The 26,137-nt window shown below is 34.5% G+C and overlaps 1 protein-coding gene across 3 annotated transcripts in view; it reads right to left on the bottom strand.

The window, feature by feature from the left end:
* Window positions 1–26,137, bottom strand: part of MAPK10 (mitogen-activated protein kinase 10) — a 162,507-nt gene that overhangs the window by 55,585 nt on the left and 80,785 nt on the right. For all 3 annotated transcript variants that reach the window (XM_072622756.1, XM_072622755.1, XM_072622757.1), the window contains exons 5-7: window positions 18,282–18,451; window positions 4,734–4,863; window positions 1,645–1,703 (exon numbers count right to left, since the gene is read on the bottom strand). In XM_072622756.1, coding sequence (XP_072478857.1) covers window positions 1,645–1,703; window positions 4,734–4,863; window positions 18,282–18,451 — 359 coding nt within the window. The remainder of the gene's footprint in view (window positions 1–1,644; window positions 1,704–4,733; window positions 4,864–18,281; window positions 18,452–26,137) is intronic.

Raw genomic sequence — 26,137 nt, 5'->3', positions numbered from 1 at the left:
CCAAATGCCTTCTGCCACCATCTCTTCATCTCTGGCTCCTGGCTTCAGAGGTGTTGTTCAAGTCTCTGCTAGAGCCTCATGTTTTACAAGTGGGCATTTTCTGCTCCATTTTTGTCACGGTACCCATCCTCTGTTGATAATCCCCAATTTGTCATATATATACATATATATGTATGTGTGTGTATATATATATATATATATAATATATATGTGTGTGTATATATGTATATATAATATATGTATCTGTGTATATATGTATATGTGTATATATATGTATATATATATATATGTATATATATATATATATATATATACATATATATATATATATATATATAGTTCATAACTGTCTCCACAATTAGGTTGTGGAGAAGAGCAGGAACTATTTTTTTGCCTTTTAGCACAGTACTTGATACATAATAGGCGCTTAATAAATTGACCAAATGACTGAGTAGAGAGTCTACAACATACCAAACACAATGGGTGCTGACCCAACATGAGGAAATCATCAGAAGACATCGATGACCTTATCATATCAGAAGCATTAGCTTCTCCTTCAAGGATGAGCCTTGGTCAAACATGGTCCCTATTTGTATGCCTTCCCACAAACTCACTGTGACTACATAAGTTTCTTTCATGTGTGCCCTTTCATACATGTCCCCTAGGTGTCCCAACTCTTTCACTGTTAATATATGTATTTTGGGGAAAGTATGCCCCAGGTTTAGGCAGGAAACATTTTCTTGCTGTGCTGCTTCATTAAATGCCTTTATTTTAAATCAATTATGTCTTCTGACTGATTTAAAACAGTAAACATGTTGATGGGTCCTCATGAGGTTTATGAGGGGATAACTCAGACAGCCTTGAAACTGGGGCAGCTTGCCTAAGGGATCCACATTCCAGAGCGTGCCTGCCCCCTGTGCTATATGATGTGCCAGAGAGATATTTGCTTCCTTTTCCTCATTCTTCCTAAATATCTAAATAGCATAACAAAATCAAAGTAGAAAAATAGAGGAAAGTCTCTCTGAGAAATTTTCTTAGAATGAATCGGCACATTTCTTAGAGTCCACATCACATATTAGTTTTTAAAAGTAATTTCCAGTTAATAATCACACCTTATCTTTTTGTAGGAATTTACAGCTTTCAAAAATATGTGTATCTATATTATCTCATTTGATCATCACAATTCTTTCAGATAGATAGGTCAGGCATTATTTACCTCATTTTATAACCAAAACAACTGAGGCTCAGATAGATGAAGTGACTTAGCTAAGACCAAACGCTAAATGTTGTAGGTCTTAAAACTGGGAGAAAATTTAGCAATCATTATGTATACATTTTTAAAATAGGTAACAACTGGGTCTGGAATTCAGGTTTCCTGAACATTATTTCAATGTTCTGTGCCCTAAATGATAGAATGCTATCATCATGAGTGTTCTCCAAACAAACAGGGAAAAGAAGAACCATATGATGCTCATATTGTGTTTTCTTTCATTCAAAACCAACCCCTTAACCTCTTTTCCATTTTTAAAACATAATCTGGAAATAATAGCACCTGCTTACTGATTGTGAATCACTGTCTTTCTCTTATCATTAAGTTCTATATTTCCCATCATGTATTGAACTTAATTACTCTTGTTTACTTACACATCTTGGAACTCTTCCAGTGATTTCTGCGGTGTGAAGACATTTAATAAACTGATAATCTGAAAAGAAAGAAGCAAGACATTCACATTTGAAATTTATTCAGCAAGAATTTTTGTTCTGAACTTTTTTTATGTGCACTCTATTACCAAAAATCAAAATACACATTTGGAAAGAAATAGAAAAACTGATTTTACGGAAAAATAATTCAAGATTTCTCTACATGACTACCACAAAATTTGAGTGCTAGAAGAACAGAAATAAGTTCTCCATGGACTTAAGAAAGAAGTAGGTTTTTCCTTCAAAAGAACCACAGACTGCTGTAGTTAAAAAAGGATTATATGGGGAATAATCTGCTTCACCACTTACACTAAAGCTCATATGGAGTGTGTGGCATAGAGATAAAAATAAAATGTGTCTATTAATTGCTTCTCTTCTTGGATGATATCAATGGTTAATTAAAATGGGAAATTTATCAAAATGCGTCAAGGGAAAAAACTAAGGTCAATTTTCCTTTCTTGTTTCTTAATTTTTGTCTTCTTTCTTTTATTAACCTAGTTTTATATAAGTTTTGTCTAGTATATAAGACATTGATGAAGATAATATATGGAAAAGTTATTTAAGGCACATAACCCCATGCACCAGAGTATGCCTAAAACAGACTCAAGAAATGTTTTCTGGGGCATAGAGCACCAAGAATTATGAACTATCCCCTCACTCCCACACTTACATGTGTGACTCATTACCATGCACCTTGAACCCACTCTTCCTGTACATCTGATCTATACGTTCTTGTAGGATAGTGTACCCTAGACTTTTTGGAGAAATGTTTTGTGACAGGTGTTCTTTCTACATTCTTAGCGAGTATCTTTTCTAAAATCTAATTTAATCTGGCTGATACATTATTAATGGAGAGCATACCAGTGGGGAGTTAGGAGCTACAGTGCTAGAAAACAAGGCTTCTCAATATTACGCCTAAAACCTGGAGAATAAGAGATAACCACCATTATGGCCAAGATATGCTTCAGATACTTCAGGACACAACACAAAATAAAGTAAGAACCTGGTATTTTCATACAAATTTTTTGGGATTTCCTATCAAATGGCTTCTTAAACAAAAGGTTGACTACCCAGCTCCCATGTGTGTATTTCAGCAAAAACCTGAAGTTCACACCAGACAAAATAAAAATCAAGAAATTCAATGATAATCTCTAGTAAGGGCCACATTCTACTCTAGGACAGCATAAGAGGTCATCCAAAATCCCAAAGGCAACAGGAGAAGAGGCTACCAACAAAGGCAATGCCATTTCAGGGTAGCCTCCCAATGTTAACAAATCTATAGGCCGGGGAGATATATCCTTCAAGGCTTTGTGTCTCGAGGTCACAAGGCTACAAGATAGCACCAGGATTCTTGGAAAGTCATACTTGAGGCCCTGTAGAGAATCAGCAGGCAATGACTGGTATTGTGTTACCACTACCAAAACAGGGACTCGAAGATCCCTCATGCTTTGTCCTGAGAGACCTGAGAATGCCTTGAAGATTCAGCATGATCCTCAAAGATCAAGAGGGACTTAATCCCAGAAAGTGGACACATACCTTGAACTAGAGAGCCAAGGTAAATTAAAGCAGGACTAATCACTCCACCCTGGTCCTGGCATAAAACCCCAATTGAAGAATTAAAGTTCTGACATGAATAAATTAAATACCAGCTAGTATCAACATTTTTTTGCAAATCTAGAGATTTCCCCCCAAAAGAAGTAAGTAACGCCATCAAAACTATAAGAAAAGACTCAAAGGAAAAAGATGCATTTCCACAAGGACTCCAAATGAATACCTAGAAAAAATGAAAAAAGATTTTTTTAAAAACTGAAATAAAGCTCTGGATTAAATAATTGAAAGGAGAATAAAGAGTTTAGAAGAGAAAATAGTAAACCATAACCAAAAATGAACTCCATGAAAATGAAAATAGATCAAACAAAAATTAATTACTCTATGAAAGAAAGCTTCTCGATCCCCCCCACAAAAATTAGAAAAAAGTTGAAAAATTCAAAAATAGATGAAAATGCAAAATAGCTGATAAGAAAAATGAATGACCTGGAAAAGAAGTTAAGGAGGAACAATTTAAGAATGAATAAACTTTAATGAAATCAATACACAGTCAATGAGAAAAACAGAAATTTGGTCACCATATTTCAGGAAATCATAAATGAAAACTGCCTAGATCTTTTAGAAATTGAGGATAAAATAATCACCTCATAAAAAGACTCCTCCCCAAAATTCTAGGAATGTCATCACCAAAACTCAGAATTCTTGTATGAAAGAAAATACCATTTTTCACACCAGCCTTCACTGTGAATTGCATACAGATGAAAAGTTGTTTCAAGTATTTCAACAGCTATATAATGTATGATTATCAGTTATCCTTAATACAAGAGGGACAAAACTTGTGCAAAACGTGCTATTGTAGCAGCAATCTGGATTACAAAGATTTGGAGAAAACTCTGTATAACATGATAGCAATTTACTCAGTGATTATAAAAATAATTATATCTCTTATCCTGTTCTTAATAGTTGCTACATGGTAGCAACTTTCTCAGTGATTATAAAAAAAAATTACATCTCTCATCCTGTACTACAGCGCTATGTAATATGTTATTGTATTATAAGTAACTTTCTGAATCAAAAAGTGTACATGAAAAAGTAGGAAGCCAGCACAATGGGCTAGAACTAAGGAAGAAATCCATCATAGTTTCTGCTGATGACACAACTGGTTTTATAGAAAATAAATAGCCTACGACTTTGAAGTTTATAAGGTTATACTGGTCATATGGAACAGATTAATCAAAGAAGGTTAATTTCATTATGAGGGGATGTCCATGAGATTAATCATTCAATACCATATAGTTTTTAAAGAATTTTAATACAAAAAGCCATCATGAGGGTAGTGAAACTAAATATAATATACAGATAGGAAAAATGATGTTAAATTATGGGAGCCATAGAGTAAAGCAGTTTCCCATTTTTTCTCCCTCTTCATTTTTCTCTCTCTTAATAAACCAAGTTTCCAGACCAAACAGCAAAAGAAAACTCACATTTTTATGATTCACACACTTCATGAGGACCAGCTCCCTATAAGCTCGTTTGGCATGAGTTTGGTTCTGAAATGGTCTGCTGAGCTTCTTAATGGCCACATTTCTGTCAAGGACAGCATCATACGCAGCACTACAGTGATCACAAGCAAAACACAAAATGCAAAATTAATGACAAAGGAAATCATAGGAATTCAGCCTCTTAAATAATGCATAAGGTGAATTGAAAGACTTCCACATATTCTCCCTAAGAAAACATATCCAAAACACACCCCAGAGAAATATATAAGAAATGTTTCCCCTAGAGCAGGGATCTATCTACATGAAGAAAAACATTGATGTTGTGTGTTCTTCAATTACAATTTAATTATTTTCCTCTCATTTTAAAACTTTCTTTTGCACATATTTTTGTCTTTATTTACTCTTTTTCTATTTTTAAAAATTGAATGTTGTTCAGACATTTTTCAGTTATGCCCAATTCTTTATGACTCCATTTGGGGTTTTCTTGGCACAGGTACTGGAGTGGTTGGCCAATTCATTTTCCAGATGAGGAAACTGAGGCCAACAGGGTTAAGTGACTTGCCCAAGTTCACATGGCTAGAAAGTGTCTGAGACCAGATGTAAACTCACCAAGTGAGTCTTCCTGACTCCAGGCCCATCATTTTATCCACTGTGCCACCTAGTTTGCCTCCCAAATTTAACACGATGTCATTTACTTTTCCTTTTCTATTTTGCTAATGTATTTATTTTAGGGACACAATCTTTCCTATAAGGACTACTTTAACAGCATCCCAGAAATTCTGGCACGTTATTTCATCATCATTATTTCTAAGGTTGTTCTTTGACCCACTCAGTCTTAAGGATTTCATTCACACATACAACCCCATTCTCATTCAATAGATTCTGGTGGCTTCCTATTACCTAAGAATCAAATATAAAAACCCGCTGTTTATTTTTTAAAGACCCTCACAACTTGGCCTCTTCCTTCCTTTCCAGTGTTCTTACTCCTTATCCCCCTTCACATAAACCTCGGTCCAGTGACACTGACCCCCTTGCTAATCTATAAACACTATTCTTCATCTCCCAACTTCCTAGATATCCCCATGCATGAGGCTCTTCATCCTCATCTTCACTTTCTGGATTCCCTGACTTCCTTCAAATGTCAGCTGAAGTCCTTCCATCTGCAAAAAGTCTTTCATGGTCCTCTAATCCAAGTGCCTTCTCTATAAGATTATCTCCAATTCATCGTGTCTATATCCTATTGGCACAGAGTTGTTTATATGTTGTCTCCCTCATGAGACTGTGAGCTACTTGAGAGCAAAGATTCTTTTTATTTTCTGCTTTTCTTTGCATCTTCAGCATTTGTGTTGTAGGTGCTAAATAAATGCTTGTTGACTTGAGTCATTATTCAATCTTCATTTAATTCTGTGTCTTCTAATTGTGTTCCCTCTACTGATTAAAATTTTATTGCATTATAGTCAAAAGATTTCATTTAGCACTCATACTGTTGAACATTTATTTGCAATTTCTCTATGCTTGAACACATGATATGCATGTATGTACACACGCATTTTTACAGTGTCATGTACTGCTAAGCATGTCACATTAAGAAGATGGCATTAATCTTTAATTAGATGATGGCTTTAAATCTTCCAAGAGTTTGTTTAGGTCCATACTTTCCCTTTTGTTTATATTTCTGTTAGATTTGTCCAGCTCTAAGAAAGAAACATTAAAGTATCCTGCATTATTGTGTCTAGATGTTGTTGGTTTTCTGCAACTCACTATGATCAAGAATGAAAGGATAGTTCAAGATTAGGAAAACAACATAATTAATCAAAATAAAAGCAAAAGCATTTAAAACCACATGATGGTATCAATAAATACAGAAAAAAATCTTGAAAAAGTATAATGATTGTTTTTGTAAAAAAAAAAAAATCTAAAAAAGTATGGAACATAGAGGGAACTTCAAAAAATTAAGATTAAAAGTATTATCTAAAACCAAAAGCTAGCATTACATATAATGAGAAAGCACTAGAGACTTAATAAATAGAGGAGTGAATAAAGACTATCTCCTTTTCCTGCTTCCCCATTATTTGGCATAGTTATAAAAATGCTAGCAATAAGATAAACAAAAGAGACTTAATTTCACTGTGCCTTATGAATGAAAGGGTTAGAGTAATTGATATTTAAGGTCCCTACTAACTCTAGTTCATATGAAACTATGATAGGCAAAGAAAAAATAAAATTATCCTCGTTTGTTGATGACAGCAAATTCCTTACTTAGAAAAGCTTAACAAAGCAGTAAAGAAACTAATTAAGACAGTAGCTTCAATAAAATTGCAAAACCCACAAAAATCAACAGAATTCCTAAATAGTTATAAAAAAATTCCGAGACAGTAACACAAAAGGAAGTACAATGCAAAATAACCACTAAATCCATAAAAATATCTGACAAAATATAACAAAATATTTTCGATATCTAGATAGATATAAGTATGGAACACTTCTTAAAGAAATAAAGAATAACAAGTTTCTGAAGGACTATCCAATGTTTATGGCTGTATTCTGTCAATATAATAAAAATGAAGGTTCTTTGAAGTTAATTTGTAAATGCCAATCAAACTATCAAAAGGATTTATTATGGAGCAAGTAAAATAACAAAATTATTTTAAAGAACCAAAAAAAGAATCTAAAATATCAAGGAAAATAATTTTTAAAAAGTTAGCAATGAAGTGGGATAGTTTTTCAAAGTTTTAAACTAAACAAGAAATCAATAACCACATAAGCCATTTGGTGGTGGTTAAAAAATAGAAAAGCACATCAGTGGAACAGAATAGACAAAGAAGAATCAGAGACTGAACTAAATAATCCAATGTTTGATAAACCCCAAATTATAAACTACCTAGGAAATAATAATATATTTAACAAAAAATTCTGATATAACTGGAAAGCAATATTATTGTCATTCCAATTTTGTTTTATCTTGATAAAAATCTGTTTTCTCTCCCTCTCACCTTCATTCCCCATGGATAAGAAAAAAAAACTAAAATGTTTACAACAAATAAATATAATTAAGCAAAACAAATGCCCGCATTGGACATAACCAAGAATGTATGTGTCGCTCTGCATTTTTACTCTCTCAATTCACTTTTAGGAGATGCAATCACAGATACAGTTCCTATCCCTGTCCTAACACACACACACACACACACACACACACACACACACACACACACACACACACTCATGTTGCTATCCCTGTTAGAACATAAGCTCCTTAAAGGAAGGGATAATTTCTTTTTGTCTTTGTATCCACAGTACCCTGCATAGTGGATAACACATAGGCTTTTAATGCATGTTTATTGAATGATTCATTTTTTTTTTATTACAAATGGTTCTATAAGTTGATCCATAAAATTTAAACATGGGTAACTATATCACATAGTTCTGAAATTCAATGATCAGTTCAGTTTAACGGAATATAATACTAAATAGTAATGTCAAATTAATGATAAAATTATAATAACCTTGATATAACTTTATAATGTAAGTTTTTGTATAAGTATATTGGAACATAGAGCTTGATCAATACTAAAAATTATAATAGTTTTAAGGGGCACACACATATCATCTCATTTGTTCTTGACAATAATCCTAGAAGGTGGATACTATTATTTCCATTTTACAGATGAGGAAACAGGGCAAATGACTTAGCCAAGGACACCCAACTACTAAGTTTCTGAAGCTAAATGTGAACTCAGCTATTCTAACAAATTATTGAATAACAGTATTGATAATGGGCATCCTTGCTTCACTCTTGATCTTAATATAAGATTTTTGGTTTATTCTCATTACATATAATGCTTGCTAATGGTTTTAGAAACTGCTTATCATTTTAAAGAAAGCTCCATTTATTCCCATTCTCTCTAGTGTTTTTAATAGAAGTAGATATTTTCTCAAAAAGCTTTTTCTGCATCTCTTGATATAGTCATATGATTTTTGTTGCTTTTTTATTGATATGATAAATTATGCTTATAGTTTTCTTAATATTGAACCAGATTTGAATTCCTTGCATAAATCCCACCTGGTCATAGTGTTTGATCTTTGTGATACATTGTTATAATCTCATTGTTAGTATTTTATTTAAAATTTTTGCATCAGTCTTCATTACAGAAATTACATTTACATTACAGAATTTCATTACAGAAACTGGTTTATAGTTTTCTTTCTGTGATTCTGCTCTCCCTCTTTAGGTATCCAAACCATATTTGTGTCATAAAGGGGATTGTTTTATGGGATTGGGATTGATTTTTTTCTTAAATGTTTGATAGAATTCTCTTATAAATCCATCTCAGAGAACTCATTTATGGTTTGTTCAATTTTTTAAATTTCTAAGACAAGATTATTTAAGTATTCCAGTTCCTTTTCTGTTCATCTGGGAAATTCACACATTTGTAAATATTCATCCATTTCACTGAGCTTGTCAGTTTTGCTGGCATATAGATGGGCAAAACAATTCCTAAAACTGCTTTAATTTCTTCATTATTGGTGTTGTATTCACCTTTTTCATTTTTGATACTGGTAATTTGCTTTTCTTCTTTCTTTTTTTAAGTCAAATTAGTTAAAGGTTATCTACTTAGCTTTATTTATTAGTTCAATGGGCTGAGTTTTTTTTCCTTTCAGTTTCATTAATCTCTCTTTTGATTTTCAAGTTTTCTACTTTGATCTTTGATTGGGGATGTATAATTTGTTCTTTTTCTAGTATTTTTTTAGTTGCATGCCCAATTCATGGATCTGCTTTTCCTTTCTTTTATTCATATATTCATTTAGAGATATAAAATTTCCCGTAAGTATTGCTTTGGCTGCATCCCACAAATTTTGGTATATTATCTTTAATAAAATTATTGATTGTTTCTAAGATTTGTTTTCTAGTTCAATGTTATTATCTTTAATGAAGTTATTGATTATTTCTATGATTTGTTTTTTAACTCACTCATTCTTTAGGATTAAATTACTTAGGATAGATTAATTTTTAATCTATGCTTCCAAGGTCATTTATTAGATGTAATTTTTATTACATTATGGTCCAAAAACAGAGTGCATCTAATATTTCTACTTCCCTACATTTGTTTGTGAGATTTTCATGCCCAAATACATGGTCCATTTTTGCGAAACTAAGAAAGGGTATCATCCTTTCTGTTTCCATTCATCTTTTTCATCTCTTTGACTATCATCTATCATCTATCATCTCTTTTAACTTCTTATTTATTTTATGGCTAAACTTATTTAACTCAGAGAAAAAGTTGAGGTCCCCCACCATTATAATTTCACTTTCTATTTCTTTCTATAACTCAGTTAGCTTTTCCTTTAAGAATTTAGCTGCTACGCTATTTGGTACATATATAGTATTGTTATTACTTCATTGTGTATGGTACCTTTTAGCAAGATGTAATTTCTCTGCTTATTAGGTCTATTTTTGCTTTTGCTCTGTCTCCGATCATGATATCTACCACTACCTTTTTATAAACTTTAGCTAAAGTATAATAGATTCTGCTTCATAATGTAAACAATACATTGTTGGATTCTGGTTTCTAATCTGATCTGTTATCTGCTTGTTTTATGGATGATTTCATCCTAGTCATATTCACAGTCATGATTATATTAACTCTTCATTTCCCTCCATCCTATGTTATTTTGTTTATCCCTCCCTCTATTTTTTTAACTCTGTCCCTTCTCAAAAGTCTATTATGCCTCTGACCATTGCCTCCCTTAATTCTCCCTCCTTTTATCATTCACTCTCTTTCTCTCATCTTCTTTCCCTTTTACTACCCTGTTGGATAAGATAGGAGTGTGTGTGTGTGTGTGTGTGTGTGTGTGTGTGTGTGTATTCTTCTCTCTTTGAATCAATTCAGATAAGAATGAGGTTCAAGCATTACTCGCCCATTTCCCCCTCCAATGTAAAAGCTTTCTTAAGTGCCTAATAATGCATGAAAGTGAGATAAATTTCTCCATTCTTCTCCCACCTCCCTCTTCCAGTGCATCCCTGTTTCTTGTCCATCCATTTTTTTGAGATAATCTTAACATAATCTATTCACTCCCATGTCTTCTATCTATGTAGAGTACTTCTAACTGCCTGAATAATGATAATGTTCTTAGGAGTTACATGTATCATCTTCTCTTTTGTATTTTTTTTTTAAATATTTACCTTGGGTCTTGAATTTGAAAGTCCAGTTTTTTATTCATCTCTGTTCTTTTCATCAGGAATATTTGAAAGTACCAATTTCATTAAATATCCATTTCCCCTTGAAACATTATACTCAGTGTTGCTGGGTAGGTGATTCTTGGTTGTAATCCTAGATCATTTGCCTTCTGAATATTATATTCCAAGTCTTTCATTCCTTTAATGTGGAGGCTGCTAATAGTTAAAAATCTCTATGACATCTGAGTGGTCTCTTTCAGGCTGCTTGCAATATTTTCTCTTTTTCATGGGAGCTCTGGAATTTGACTATAATATTCATGGGAGTTTTTACTTTGAGATCTCCTTCAAGAGGTAATTGGTGGTTTCTTTCCATTTCTATTTCACTCTTTAGTTCTAGGATATCAGGGCAGTTTTTCTTTATACTTTCCTGAAACATGATGCATAGGATTTTTTTAATCTTGGCTTTCAGGAAGTTCAATGATTCTTAAATTATCTCTCCTCAATTTATTTTCCAGGTGAATTGTTTTTCTAAAGAGATATTTCTCATTGTATTCTGTTTTTTCATTGTTTTATTGTTTCTTGATGCCTCATGGAGTCATTAGCTTCCACTTGCCCAATTCTAATTTTTAAGGAATTGTTTTTTCTTTGCCTTTTTATAAAAATTATTTTGTTTTCAGTGTTCTACAATCCTTTCCATATATCTTGGATTTTTCCTCTTCCTACCCTTTGTCCCCCCTCTCTCCTCAATCCCTCCCTAAGATGGTGTGTCATCTTATATAAGTTTTACACATACATTCCTGTTAAATACATTTTCACGTTAGTCATGTTGAATAGAAGAATTAAAATGAGTGAGATAAACCATAAAACCAAACAAGAAGTAAATGGTCTGCTTCATTCTGTGAGGAATTGATTTCTTCAGTAAGCTTTTGTACCATTTTTTCTATTTGGTCAATTCTGGTTTTTAAGGATTTATTTTCATCAGAGATGTTTTGTTCCTCTTTTACCATTTGGCCAATTCTATTTTTTAAGTCATTATTTTTTCCAGCATTTTATGTGCCTCTTTTATAAGCTGTCTTCATAAAATGATTGGTCTTTTCATAATTTTCTTACAGCATTCTCATTTTTCCCCAAATTTTCCTCTACTACTCTTATTTGATTTTGGAAAAATTTTTTTAACTCATCAAGGAATCCTTGGCTGGGCTTATGTCAAACTCCACATTTTTTTTCTTTGATCCTTTGCTTGTAGCTTTTTTGACATGTGTTGTTTTCTGAGTTTGTGTATTTATCTTCCCCTTCACCAAGTAGATTTTTATGGTCAGGTTCTTTTGTTGTTGTTAGTTGCTCGTTTTTTTTTCAAAATATTTCTTGACTTTGAACTTTATATTAAAGTTGGGCTTGGTTCCCAATGTGGGCATGAGAGTATATACTGCTGTCTGAACTGTATGAGAAAGAGGCGGCAGGAAAAATGCCTGAGTCTACCAATATAACAGATGGCACACAGTATGGATAAACCTTGCCATATGTATTTATCTGATTGCTTTCACTTGAGAGGAAAATGCAGTAGATTATGTTAGATTTTTTTATTTAAAAATTTTCTTTCTTTAGCTCTTCTGGGAATTCTTGTTGTACTTGTGTCCAATTTGCATTCTGTTTAAGGCTTTTTGCCTATAGATATTTTCAAATCATTATCTTCTTCTGAGTTTGAATCTTCTTCTTCTTCTTTTTTTTTTCTGTTTGCACATTTTTTCCCAACCTTTTTCTTGACTTTGACTTTTATGGTAGCATTGTGCTCTGCTCAGTGATAACACAAGAGTCTCCTGTAATCTTTTTTCTGATCAGCAGTTTCATCCCTTTACCATCCCTAAGCACCTCCAGTGCTATCACTGGTTCTGCTACCACTTCTGTTGCTGCTGCCTCCTCCAAGCCACACAGCTAATGTTGCTTGTACTACACCACACTCCTGAATAATCCTACATTTTCCTAAGTTACCCTTGGCTGGAAAATGGCTCACTGAGACTTGGTTTGTTATCCTACTCAAAATTTAATTTGATCTGCTTTTTAAAAGTCATTTAGAGGGTTGGTCTGGAAGAGTTCAAAAGAAATACTCACTTCACTCTGCCTTCTTGGCTTCATTCCCTCTCCCCTTACTCCCATTTCTTGATCAAAGGATCACATATTTAGAGATAAAAGGGACCATTAGAATGTGCTTCTCTCTCTCTCTCTCTCTCTCTCTCTCTCTCTCTCTCTCTCTCACACACACACACACACACACACACACACACACACACACACACACACACACCTTTCCCTGGCATTTTACATATAAATAAATTAAAGCCCTGAGAAGTTGAATGGTCCCAAACTACATTGGTAACAGTATATATTGGACTCCTAGTATTCCCTCTGTTTCCAAATCCAGTGCTTTTCCCAGGTTACCTCCTACAATTTTAGGGCACACTTTCAAGTTCCTTTCTCTTTCAGTATGGTCATCTTTCATGGGATAACTAAGATGCATCTAGGGGCAAGAAGGTAACTCAGCAGATCGAATAATGGATCTGTAGTCAAGAGGATCAGAGTTCAAATTTAATCTCAGACACTGATCCAAGGCATTAGCTTCTGTTGTGCTCATCTTTTTTCTCATCTGTAAAATGAGGATAATAATAGCATCTAATTCCAATATTGTTGAAAGGATGAAATGAAATCCTAGTGATAAAATGTTATTGCTATATATTGACAACTCTGCCAAGTCCTGGACTGCACAGGAGTGTAATTGCTTAAGTAGTCTGTTCTTTAGGGTGTGGACAGAAGCACTGATCTGGCATATTTTTCTGAAAATATAAATAGTAGCCCTTAAGGAGGGGAAATGGGAAATTTTTTCCAACTTCATATGGGCTGAATCCAATGAATTCATTTTTAGGAGTGTATTTTATTTAAAGAATTTATCTTATTATATTAGTAATTAATTCAACTTTTATTTTATTTATTTATGCCAGCTAAGTATTAGACATTATAGACACTAGAAAATCTTTATACCATCATCAAACTTACTGTATCTACTTTAAAATTACCATTTTGACATATTTATTTCTGACTAGAAATTGAGGCAAAGATATTTAATCTCTTAATCAGAAATTATTCATGGTTAAGTCAGAGTATATGTTCTGGTCACCAAACTTTATTTTATTTTTTGAGTTCTTAGAATTTGAGTTGAATTTAAAAATCTTGGCATTAGCTTTCTTTTATCTGATTTGGTATCTCTCAAGATAAGATTACTTATAAATGCCAGAAAAAGAAAATGTCAGCAAGAGAAGGAAAGAATTTTCTGACTTCTCAGTTGATACAATGCCATTTCCAGCTTTGCTCACAATTAAAGAATGACCTGAGTTTGGCAACAACTGGTTTCTATAAGAGTAAGGTACCATATGGCACCAACTCAGATTAACACGGAAGAAAGTAGGAGCTGATCCCTAGCACAGTGCTGAAATGGTAAAACTAAAATGAAAATAAACCGTAAAGAATCGCCTCCTGTTCCTCTCTCTCTGCTGTTCTCTTACTTCCTTTTTGTTTATTTAAAGTCTTCCTATGTTATAGTAAGTTATGATCAGCATATGACCTTGTCTTGGAATTTAATAGGAGAAAGACAGACTGGATCACATCTGGGAAACTGTACATCATTTGGTGATCTCAGAATTCTTACTACTACAAAGTCTATCTCTTTTACACCAATATTGTTCGACTTTAAAATTAAGTCATTCTAAATCATTGGAGATTATGATCTTATAACAATATCTACCCTAATGAAATTAAAGATCCATTAAATATTAATTTTATGAGTTGGTAAAAAAAAGGAAAATGTTGGGCAGGTTTTTTGCTGATGGTTGGGAACCTCATAAAACGATTGGTTCAGTAGGCTCTTGGTCACTTACTAGTTGATCATCTTACTGACTACTACAGTTTCTCCCTGGAAATGAAGATACTTATTAGCTCACATAGTGAAGCATTTATTTCTTCATTAATTATTTGGAAACCAAAAGCATCAGAAGTGTCTTTATTTTGTTTCTGTGATCAATGGTTCATTTGTTTGAAGCAAAGAACAGGATTATCATGTAAGAAAGGTCATCTGGCAATGGAGAACTCAAAGTACTATGAACATTTTAATTTAATCTACCATATAAAACAATGAGAAGTTGAGAAATAAAATAAATATCACCACACGTGAAAAAAGTACTTTTCCCAGTATAGTTGGCAATAATGACCTCTTTTGGAAAAGGTTTTCCATTTTGTATTTTTGCTTAAAGGAAACATGCATGAAAATAAAGGTTCTTTTTTCATGAACTTTCAGAAACCCCATATTGAACGAATGGACTCTAAAGCAGGAGTTAAACCAGGGGTGGGGAACCTGTGGCCTCAAGGCCACACATCCTTTTATTAAGGGAATTTGTTCTGTTAAGTTTGGATTTAGTCAGAGGGCTTCACTTGAGGACCTAGAGGTCCCAAACCTTTAAAATGTAGCTTATGTCATCTATCACTTAATGTTTTGTTTTAATGCCTGGTCTGGACATGCAATTGCATCAGTGTACAGAATTCCCTGATGAGGAAACTTCCCTACCAATGGCCCAGTTCTGCAAGGTTCAGTCTTAAAGATTGTTTTCTGGGGCCACAAAACTGTGATTTGCCAGACAGGATAGAATTGAGGTAGAGTTTAAATCTAGGTTGCCCTGACTCCACTATCTAAAGCCCATTTTTCTATGACTCTCTGCTTAATAGTGGAGGTGAAATCTCTGTCCTGTTTGAGGGGAGGGGCAGAGTTGGTAGAGAACAAAGGTTTTCATTCTCATCAAGTATTTGAGTTTTCAATAAGAGTTTCTGCCTCCAGCTTCAGGGGGAGAATGTAAAAGGCCAACCCCACTTCAGGTAGCTGAAGGAAAAGACTGGAAAAACAAGAGATCATTATCCTTATCCCTAGATTTCTACTCCAGAGACAATGGAGAGTTACCCCTTGGGTGAGAGCTAGAACTCTCCTAGTTCAATGGAGTAATCTGCTAAGGGGAGAGTTTCTTCATTCTGTATTGTCTGTCCTATGTACACCTTCTCTGATTTAATAAATAGATTTGTTTGCTATGTGTGTTCAGGGCAACTAGGTGGTGCATTTGATAAAGCACTGGGCTGGGAGTCAGGAGACCCAAGTTCACATATGGCCTGTGTGACCCCAGGTAAGTCATTTAGTCCTGTTTTCTTCAGTTTCTTCATCTGTAAAATGATCTAGAGAAGGAAATGGCAAACCACTACAGCACTTTGGCCAAGAAAACCCCAAATAGGGTCATGAAAGAGTTGGATACAATTGAAACAACTCAACAACAAAATGTTTGTTCGTTGTGGAATTTGTATTTGGGGATAAAGGGTTCAAGTCTAAGATATAAAGCTTGGGGTCATCTTTTCCCCTAATAATGACACATCAGAGTTAGACTGAACCAGATCATATCCTCTGGACCTATAATATCAAAGGGAACAGACAGATATAATTCTAACCCAGTATCCCCCTATCTCTGAGGAAAGATATCTCTGAGGAACTCTGGCTCCAATCTCTTGCTTCCCTTCCAGGCAGGACTTAAAGTCTCCCATGGAGAAAGAGTGGTGGGGGAAGAGAAGAAAAGGTTAGAGATATCTATTCTGCTCCCCTTTGAGTTACACCTGATGATACCTCCACGCTGCATGAGGTGATAGGCCTCACAGCATATGGGGCCTCACTATATAGGTGAGCCTCACTACACTTTATTTAAAGGAAATGAAAGGGTTATTCTTTTCCACTCATCAGTGGAAAATGACAACCAAACAGTCAGCTTAAAACACCACCATGCAAAACTCCTGGAAGTGGACTTTCAAATCTCTGCACTATTAAATATTAGAACAAAAATGTTCTCAAAATAATTATTTCAAGGTTTTCTTACCTCCCTATGAGATATAGTACATTTCAATGGATAGATTGTTTGACCTAAAGTTAGCAAGACCTGACCTTGAACCTTTCCTAAAACATTTGGTAGCTGTGTGAGCATTGACAAATCACTCTTTCTGAGCTTCAATTTCTTTATCTGTAAAATGGAAATGGAATAATACCTACCTATGTTATGAAATTCAAATGAGGTAATGTACATAAAATATTATGAAAATTTTCCAAGAACATATTAACATGAACTATTACTGTTACCATCATTGTCGTTTCAATTATATCAGTGGGTACCTAATACCAAGGCAATCTTATTTAAAGCAAAATAATTTTTTATAGAGTCAAAAAACAAACTTTTCTATTGAGTTCTCAGAACACTTAAACCAACAGTCTTATTTCATCAAATCTCCTTCTACTTCTCTAATCTCCCAACAAGACTTCTTCAGGAAGTAGTAGGTTCTCTGCCGCTAATAACTGGGTGACAACTTCTTGGACATGGTATAGAGAATGAACTAGAATAAGGTTCTCAAAGGGTGGTCTGGGACCACCAGTAGTTCTTAATACCCATCCTGGAGCTAAAGGGTCAAAATTATTTTCATAATTATATCAAGATATTTTAATTTCTAATATGGTAAAATGTTGATAGATATAACCCATTTAAACAAAAGCTCTTGGTTGGGGGGGGGGGTGTTTCCTCAATAATTTTTAAGAGTGTTTGACAACCACTAGACTAGATAAACACTCAAGCTCTGAGATTCCACAATTCTTCAATGTTTTTAATCATCTAAGTTAGACCTCAGCTTGTAATCTTTCGAATCCTATCTTCTATAGTCACATAGGAATATAGATTGAGGATTGGGAGGGACCTTAAAGTTCATGTAATCTTACCCTTTCATTTAATAGACAAGGAAACTGATGCCCAGAAAAATTAACTTGTCCAAGAGACAAAATTGGACTTTGAGCCCAAAACAAGTATTCTCCCCACAAAAAGATCCCCATTTTAGAAATCTTCAGCAGACACACTGACAGATCTCACTTACATTCCAAATAGGTATCAGAATTTATTTTTTTTTTTTAGTGGCACTTAATACTAAACACAAAAATATTTGCATTCTCATTTATGCCTCAGAGGGACCTTATTTAGCACTTATAATGTCATCTACTTCCTTGCTAAGACTTATTTTTTGCAATATAAATACTGAAACATCAGAGCCTAAGAGTTACTCGCAATAGCCTTTCTCCTGTATATCTGCAAATTTTAGCAGTAAACTCATGTTCAGTGGGGACAGAAGCTTTCTTTGGCAGAATGAATTTTTCTCCCTCCAATGAGTTTTTTGGTTTTGATGGTGGTCTTTGGTTGATTGTTTCTTTGCTAGCGAAAGGAAAAGATAACACTTGTTCAACTTACCAAACTATTCCCTGAGCCCCAGAACCAATAGGCTTTAGATTCTGGTAGCGTTTGAGGACTGTGAACGTTGAATCTCCCACTTCAACACTGTAGAACTGGTTGTCTACCTTGCTTTTGTTCATGTTGTAATGTTTGGCAATATATGACACATCCACTTGTTTATCAAATCCCTGTCAGGAAGAATGAAAAACAAAAAATAAGAAGAAGGAACCAGTAGCATGATAATGAAATGTAGGAAAGGCTGCTGTTTATGCAAATCCTAATGGTGACTCATCATCTCTCCTAAATTTATATATCATCGATGTTTATGTCTGTCCTAAAAATAGAACTGAGGTCAGTCAGAAATGTAAGGATAACCTAAAATATTGTTTTATTATTGACCTAAAATAACTTTGTAAAGGAAGTTTATTTCACATGGAAACTACTGATAATGGGTTGAATTCAATTATTTGGGGGATGCCCAGCTTCTATGGAACAGATGTCTCTGTAGCAAGGTAGAAAAACCTGGGGTCTGGAAGTCAAAGCCCAGGTTCTGAGTCTGACTCTGACATAGGGTGGCAAATCAGTTGTTCTTGGTCTTAGCTGCCTCATTTAGAAGGATTAGATTAGATGACAGCTGATATTTTAGTGATTTAAAATTAATGAAATGGGTCACATGATCTGGAAAATATATGAATAGTTATTTTCCATGAATCTCTATCCCCTCAAAGCTAAGATAAGGAATTGTGTTCCAGATACGTAACGGCTAAGGCTGAAACCACAGATAAGAGGACAGAAATACCACACGAGTTAAAAACCTGATTGATAACATCAGAAAAGTACATTTGGAGTTCCTATTCAGAGTTCCCACACTTACATCTAGAAGAGAAAATAGCAGATGTGGAAGATACACACATACACAAGTCAAAGACAATTTGGCAAGAAAGATATAAAAGGCAATGACTTTTTTTTTTTTTTTGGTAAATAGTATTTTACTTTTTCCAAATATATGTAATTTCATTTTTTATAAGATTTTGAATTTCAAATTTGTCCTCTCTCCAATTCTCCCTCCCCAAGATGTCAAGCAATCTGACATCTGTTTTACATGTGCAATTGCGTTAAATATATTTCCACATGAGTCATGTTGTAAAAGAAGAAACAGAACAAAAAGGAAAAGCCATGAAAAACAAAAAGAAGTGAAAATAACGTGTTTTGATCTGCATTCAGACTCCCTAGCTGTTTCTCTGGATGTGGATAGCATTTCCTATCATAATTCTTTTGGAATTGTCTTAGTTCATCGTATTGCTGAGAAGAGCTATCCAAGTTGATCACCACACAATGTCACTGTGACTCTGCACAATGTTACAGATGAAAACAATTTTGAATTATCACTCCACATCGATCAAATTGACAAAGATGATAAAAGGCAAAAAGAGTCAACATTAGAAGGCCATGAGAAGATAAGCAAATGAAGAAATTCTTGGTGGGGCTATGACTTGGGCCAACTGTTTTGAAAAGCAATTTGGAATTGTGAAAGAAAAGTTAGTAGCATCATTTTTGTGGTAAATAAAAGCTGTAAATAAATTATCAGCTCAAAACTTCCAAGTCATGCAATTATCAAAAGGGAGGACATGTTCTCTAATCTTCAAAACCTCTCAAACCTCCCCAACATAGTCATTATGTCCAAGAGATGAAACAGTTTCAACTACCTCTCTATCTGGGACACTAAGCCAATGAAGTGATGATCCAGTGAACTAACAGAGAAGACTAATGATCTCTCTCTTCATCCTAACGTGCTAAGCACCTCATCTTCCACCACTCACAAACTCCTACAGGGCTATACAAGCTGACCCATGGGTTGGCAAAGGAACTTAACTCTACCTCCATAACACATACACGAATACCATGGAATACCAAGAGATAGAAGCTTATCCTGGATGGGAAAACAGAGTGACAGCACTGGACCTCAGCAATAGAATTCATCCAGAGAACTAAGGAACAATTTCATGGCACTCTACCAAGCCTGGGAGAAAACTCAGCATCCAACTGGAGTCAGGTCTGTACCGCCAGAAATGACTTGAAAAAGAAACACAACTGTCCATCATGAGAAGAAGCTGAGATGTGTTTGAGGTCCAGCCTCCAGGGAAACTAGTATTAAAGGGGTAGTCAGAAAGATCATAAAACAGAAAAATAAATTTAAAAACTAAAATTATCAAAGATCTCAGAAATAAAACTTAGACACTTTGAATCTAGTAGATAAATCAGCATGGAAGATATTAATAGTGAATGTAAACAGGGCCTCCAGATGAGCTAAAAGGGTGCAAACATCTATGAATAAATACCACAAGACAAAGGAAAATGAATTAATGACTGACGGGGCAGAGGAATCTGTGGATTTCCGAGACAGCACACAACAACAGAAAAATGCTCCTGAATGATTTAAAAGAGAACTAAGAACTGTGAAAGTAGAATTTATGGCTTGCACAGCAGAGATAACTGGAAGAACAGAAAAACTTCTGAGTCATGCCACCAAGTATCCAGGAATCAATTTATGAAAGCACAAAAATTATTTGTATAGATTCGATTACAAAATGTTCCCGCTCAATGAAATGGAGAACAACTTTAAAAACTGGAGGAATAATCAGGGCTCAGGGATGGGCCATTCCCATATAATAAAAATGGCATTATTACCATAGCTCACATATTAGTGCTACCCAAATCAAATGATCAAGGGGTACTTCATAGAATTTGATAAAAGAATAACAAAATTCAATTGGGAAAAAGAAAATATGAAGGATATCAAGGGAAATGACAGAAACATGAAAAGATGAAGAGGCAACAGTACTTCTAGTCCTCAAACTAGTAATGATTAAAACTATGGTTTATTGATTTAAAAATAGAGAAGTAGATCAATGGAGCAGATTAGATAAGGAAGACTCAGAAACAGCATAACTCAATAATCCACTGTTCAACAAACTGTGTGTGTATACACACATATACATATATAGATCTCTCTCTGTATATATGCATCCACAGACATACCCACACAGTCAAAGGTGTATTTAGGGGAAAAACTCTCTATTTGACAAAAACAGCTGGACAACCTGAAAGGAAATCTTGGCAGAAATTAGGCTTTTACCAATATTTTATACCATATTCCCTGATATGTTCCAAATGGATATAACTTTAATATTAAAGAAGAACAGATCATACACTTCTCAGTTATGCTGATGTGATATATTTTTAACCAAATGAGACAGAGGCAGTTACAGAAGATGAAGTGAATTACTGATTACATGAAACTTTCATAAAGGAAAACAAAAGGACAAATAATGAGCCCATTATTCAGGGAATTGATTGGAGAATCTGACTATAATAGAATTTTCTTTCACTGTAAGGAACAATGAATAAGGAAAAGATGAATAGACATGATAATGATAATGTAATGGAAGGCAACACTAAAGAAAATAGATAATATAGAAAGAAACAAAAGAAAGGGAAGAAAGAATAAAGGAGGGGGAAAAACGAAGAACAAGAGACTGAGAGAGAAAGGAAATTATTAAGCACTTACTATACAATAAGCACTGTAAGAAAAAGAATGTCTCCATAAACAACAAAATCTTTTACCAACACTTTTTGGCATAGTAAAGAATTGGAAGCAATGCTGATGTCCCTTGATTGGGAAACAGCTAAAGAAATTATGATACATGAATGTAATAAAATATTACAGTGCATAGACTTATATGAACTGATAAATACATCACTGACAAGTGATGCAAACAGAGTCAAGGAAATAATGAAAATGACTAAAATAATAGAAAAGGAAAAAATAACCACAAAATTATAAGAATAAATGCTGTAAAATTTAGAAGAACAACGTTGTCCCAAAGGTCAGATCTGATGCTATGTCTTCCTACTCTACCTTTTTTTGCACGAGGGGAAGTCCTCAAGGGTATACCATTGCATACACTGTCAGATTTTTTTTTCCAATGTATTAATTTATTTTTGCTCAATTTTCCTCTTAATTCTTTTTGCTTTTTCTTTTTAAATTTTTTTTTATCTTAATATGGCTTTTGACAGGGGAGAGAGGTGAGGTGGAAGGATAAAGGGGAAAATTTAGGCAATGAAAAAGCAAAATACCTCAACAGCAATTTCTTGAAAAGAAAAATAAACCATTAAGCCATTTGCCCATAGCTGTTAAATCTTTTCTATGCTAGTCTGTACTTGTACAGAGGGTCCCACGAAAAGGAATATGTATATGATTTTCTAAAGTATAGCATACCTTCACAGCAACATAACTCAAAGAGAAGTATAACAAATTCAAAAACCTACCAAGTCTAATCATTCACTGATGGCTAATGTTCATTTGAAATGCTACAACAAAAGATTCTCCTTAAACCAGTCATGTCTAATGTCTAAAATAAAAACAACTTTCAGCTATCTTTGTTCAGTGCTCTGCTATTAACAAGTGAGCAGAGATATTTTCATCTAAATTCTTCACCAAATGTCATAAAGGCTATTTCACACAAATCTCCAGTAGAAGAATTGATAACAAGGTTCTCTAAATGGTTCCATTGTTGAATAGCATTATATTGATCCATCCCTGTAATGTTAGAAAACCTTCTCAATGAATTCCATGGTCATTTGAAAGAGATCTATCTAACCAGATATACTAGGGGAAAATGGATCAAAACAAATAGTGCTAGAATTATGGCATGCAGTTGAACAGGTAACACTTTGAGTTAGTCCATCAGTATCGAGGAACATAAAAATATTTCAAAATAAGTATTTTACAAGCATACAAGATAAATAGTGAATGCGATGGACATGGAATTGTTCAGGAGGAACAACCTGGGAAATTGTGCAGTGTTTGAAAGATCCTAAGTAGATTAAGGCCACATAGGTCCATCTTTTTCTTTTTTCAGATGTTTTTCAAATAATAAGCATTTTTAAAAATTTCTAAACCACTTCACAGAACTAGAAAAGAAAATGCTAAACGTTAACAAATATCCATAGTCAAGAAAAATGAATTTTTTGCATGTCCAAGTATGTCTCCTTCTGAATTCCTCATCTTCAATTGTCCAGAATCATGGCTCTTAAATCATTCAAAATTACTCATTTTTACAATGTTGATGTTATAGCAGATACAATTCTCCTTCACTCTGCATCGGTCCACACAAGTATTTCTAAAACAATCCCATTCATCATTTCTTACAGCATAATAGAATTCATGTGCCATAATTTGTTTAGCCATTCTCCAATTGCTAAAGACTTATCTTAGTTACCAATTTTTGGTATTATGAAAAGAGTTGCTATAAATATATGTGTTTTTAGATATCTAGGTAGGTTCTTTTCATTATTCATTGATATCTCTGGGATACAAGCCTTGTAGAGGTGTTGCTGATTCAAACAGTATTTGTGCAATTAAGTAACTTCTTTGTGAGGAAGGGCATGGATATCTAAGGGAGTTAAAGGTTACTTCCTATCCTTGTTTATCCTTGCTGGGTTATGACAAAGTGAACTTCCTTTTGTTCAGTGTTCAATGGCTTACAAGTGCCTTGCTTCATAATATCATAGAACTTCAACTAAAAGTGTGCTGGTGAAAGTGAAATAACAAAACTCAGAAAAAGTGCTCATGTCATCTTAGATTTTATGACAGTGAGGGGAGAAAATGCTAGGAATAATTCTAGACTTTAGCAGAGTAGATATCCAGACTTTACAAACAGGACAGCTAGAATCACATACTAAGCTCAAGATGGAGAAGTGTTGATATTGAAAGCTTAATGACAAAATCGCCAATCATTCTAAAGAGGAAGAAAGGGGGGAATTAGAGAAAATGATAGTCCTTCAATTAGATTTAATTATGAAATAAAATTTTAAAAGGATATGTATGTTCAAGGCATGGAATCAAGAACAGATAACTGAAGATGAATATGAAATTGTGGCATGGTCCTATAAGACTGTTTTCAGAAACCCATTATAAGCTGAGGTTTTCAGTAAATGTCTAAGACCAAAAAAGGAAGTGACTTTTCTCAAAGATATGCTAGGGTCAACATACCAATCAAAAAAGGAGTTGTTTTTCAGTTTTCAGTAGAGGGTTGGAGGGGAGGGGAATTACCTGTGATTTCATTGGTGGAGGTCATCCACTCCATTAATACAACTCACAACTGATCTCTAACATATAGGCTAATGAGCTGCCGGGAAAACTTGAGGGGTTAAATAGTTTAGCCATGCTCATGCAACAAGTAGTTACCAAACACAGATTTGAATCCTAGCATTGAATCCAGTATACCAGGCTGTCTCTTGCCTTCAGACAATGGGCTGATGGTAATGGACGGACGCCAGAAAAAGGCAGATGTACTGTGCTTGTGTTTCTGTCCAAAGCAGCCTGATCGCATACCAATATGCAGAACTGAACATTGAAACCATGGTCCAAATCTTGAGGTCTAGATGAGTCATATCCTGAGGGAATGAGGGCATTTACAGATGGAATTGCTGAATTACTCGCTATTCATGAACCACTGCTATGTACCAGGCACAGGGCTAGGCACAGGAGATTAAAAAAAGCGACAATATGATCACTTTCTGTGCCTCAGTTTACCTTTATTTTTCATGGAACATGACCAAGATGAGAGGTCTGAGTTTTCTCCAGCAAGATTAGCTTTTACAGAGACCAAGCTTGAGACAACTGAAGTTATCAAATACTGAGGATCATGATATAAGCACCTTGTCTTCTTGGTGTACTGAGACCAGATATGTTTCCACAAATAGCAAGGCTTTAGTAACCAGAATGTTTTCAGAACAGCTGTCTCTAATACACATATCTTGTCCCCTGAGTGTTATATAGTTGGGCTGACATTTCTTTCTCCTCCTTCCTAGATGTGAATGGTCCCCAGATGTTACACATTGAACAAGTTTTTTAAATGCATCAATCTGAATTGACTCTTCCCCCCTCCCTCATACCCCTTACACACACCTATATGCAGCAGGATCCTGAGGTCAGGGGAGGGTCCGGGGTAAAATAGGGGAAGGAGTAGAAGGGGGCAGGAGAGGGCAGTAAGGTAGAGGAGGGGGAAGAAAAGGAAGGGTTTGAGGGGCCTTGAGCTGCCCACAGTCCCCTCTGCTGACTCAGGGAAATGGGAAATTCTGATAAACTCTACTTTCAAAGACATTACATTCTATCGGTGAGATGTAGTTTGTAGGCAAATACATAATTATCAGAGAAATACAAAATTAAATTAATTTCAGTCGTGTGTAGGGGATAGAAAGTGTTCATGTAAGGGAATGAGGGAAAGACTCTTGAAGGAGGCATTGAAGACAGTTGGGAGTTCCAAGAGGTAGAGGTAAGAAGGGGTAGCATTTCTAGCATGGGAGCACACTGAGCAAAAGCAAGGTGATTGAAAATGTAATGTCATATATTATAAGTTGGTCGTTTCGTTTGGAACACAGAGAGTAGGGGACAGACTTACACTTTAGGAAAATCACCTTGACAACTATGTTAAGGCGTGGGTTTCAGAGAGGAGAAACTTGAAGTCAGGATTAGGATGGTATTAGGAAAATTCAGATGAAAGATAATCAGACACGGAACATGGTGTGAATTATAACAAAGGAGTTGAGGAAAGTGATGTCATGAAAAAAGAAGCCATTCATGATATTTAAGGAATCATGAAAAATAAGCCAGTTGCTTTAGGACCATAAATATTCTCTGGATTTTTTAATAGAAACTACATCCTTCACACTACAAGTCAATAAACTTAAAGTCAGTTTCTTGTAAAATTTTAGAAAAAATTATTGAGATTTCTTGGGAGCATTTGGGAAAACGGTTATAAAAGCCAAGGTAGATTATAAAAGAATAAGTCATGCTAAATTAAGTTCAA

Source organism: Notamacropus eugenii, chromosome 7, assembly GCF_028372415.1.
Source record: "Notamacropus eugenii isolate mMacEug1 chromosome 7, mMacEug1.pri_v2, whole genome shotgun sequence".
Taxonomy (NCBI): domain Eukaryota; kingdom Metazoa; phylum Chordata; class Mammalia; order Diprotodontia; family Macropodidae; genus Notamacropus; species Notamacropus eugenii.
Note: the sequence above shows the minus strand (reverse complement) of the source record. Positions and strands in the feature narration are given on the sequence as shown.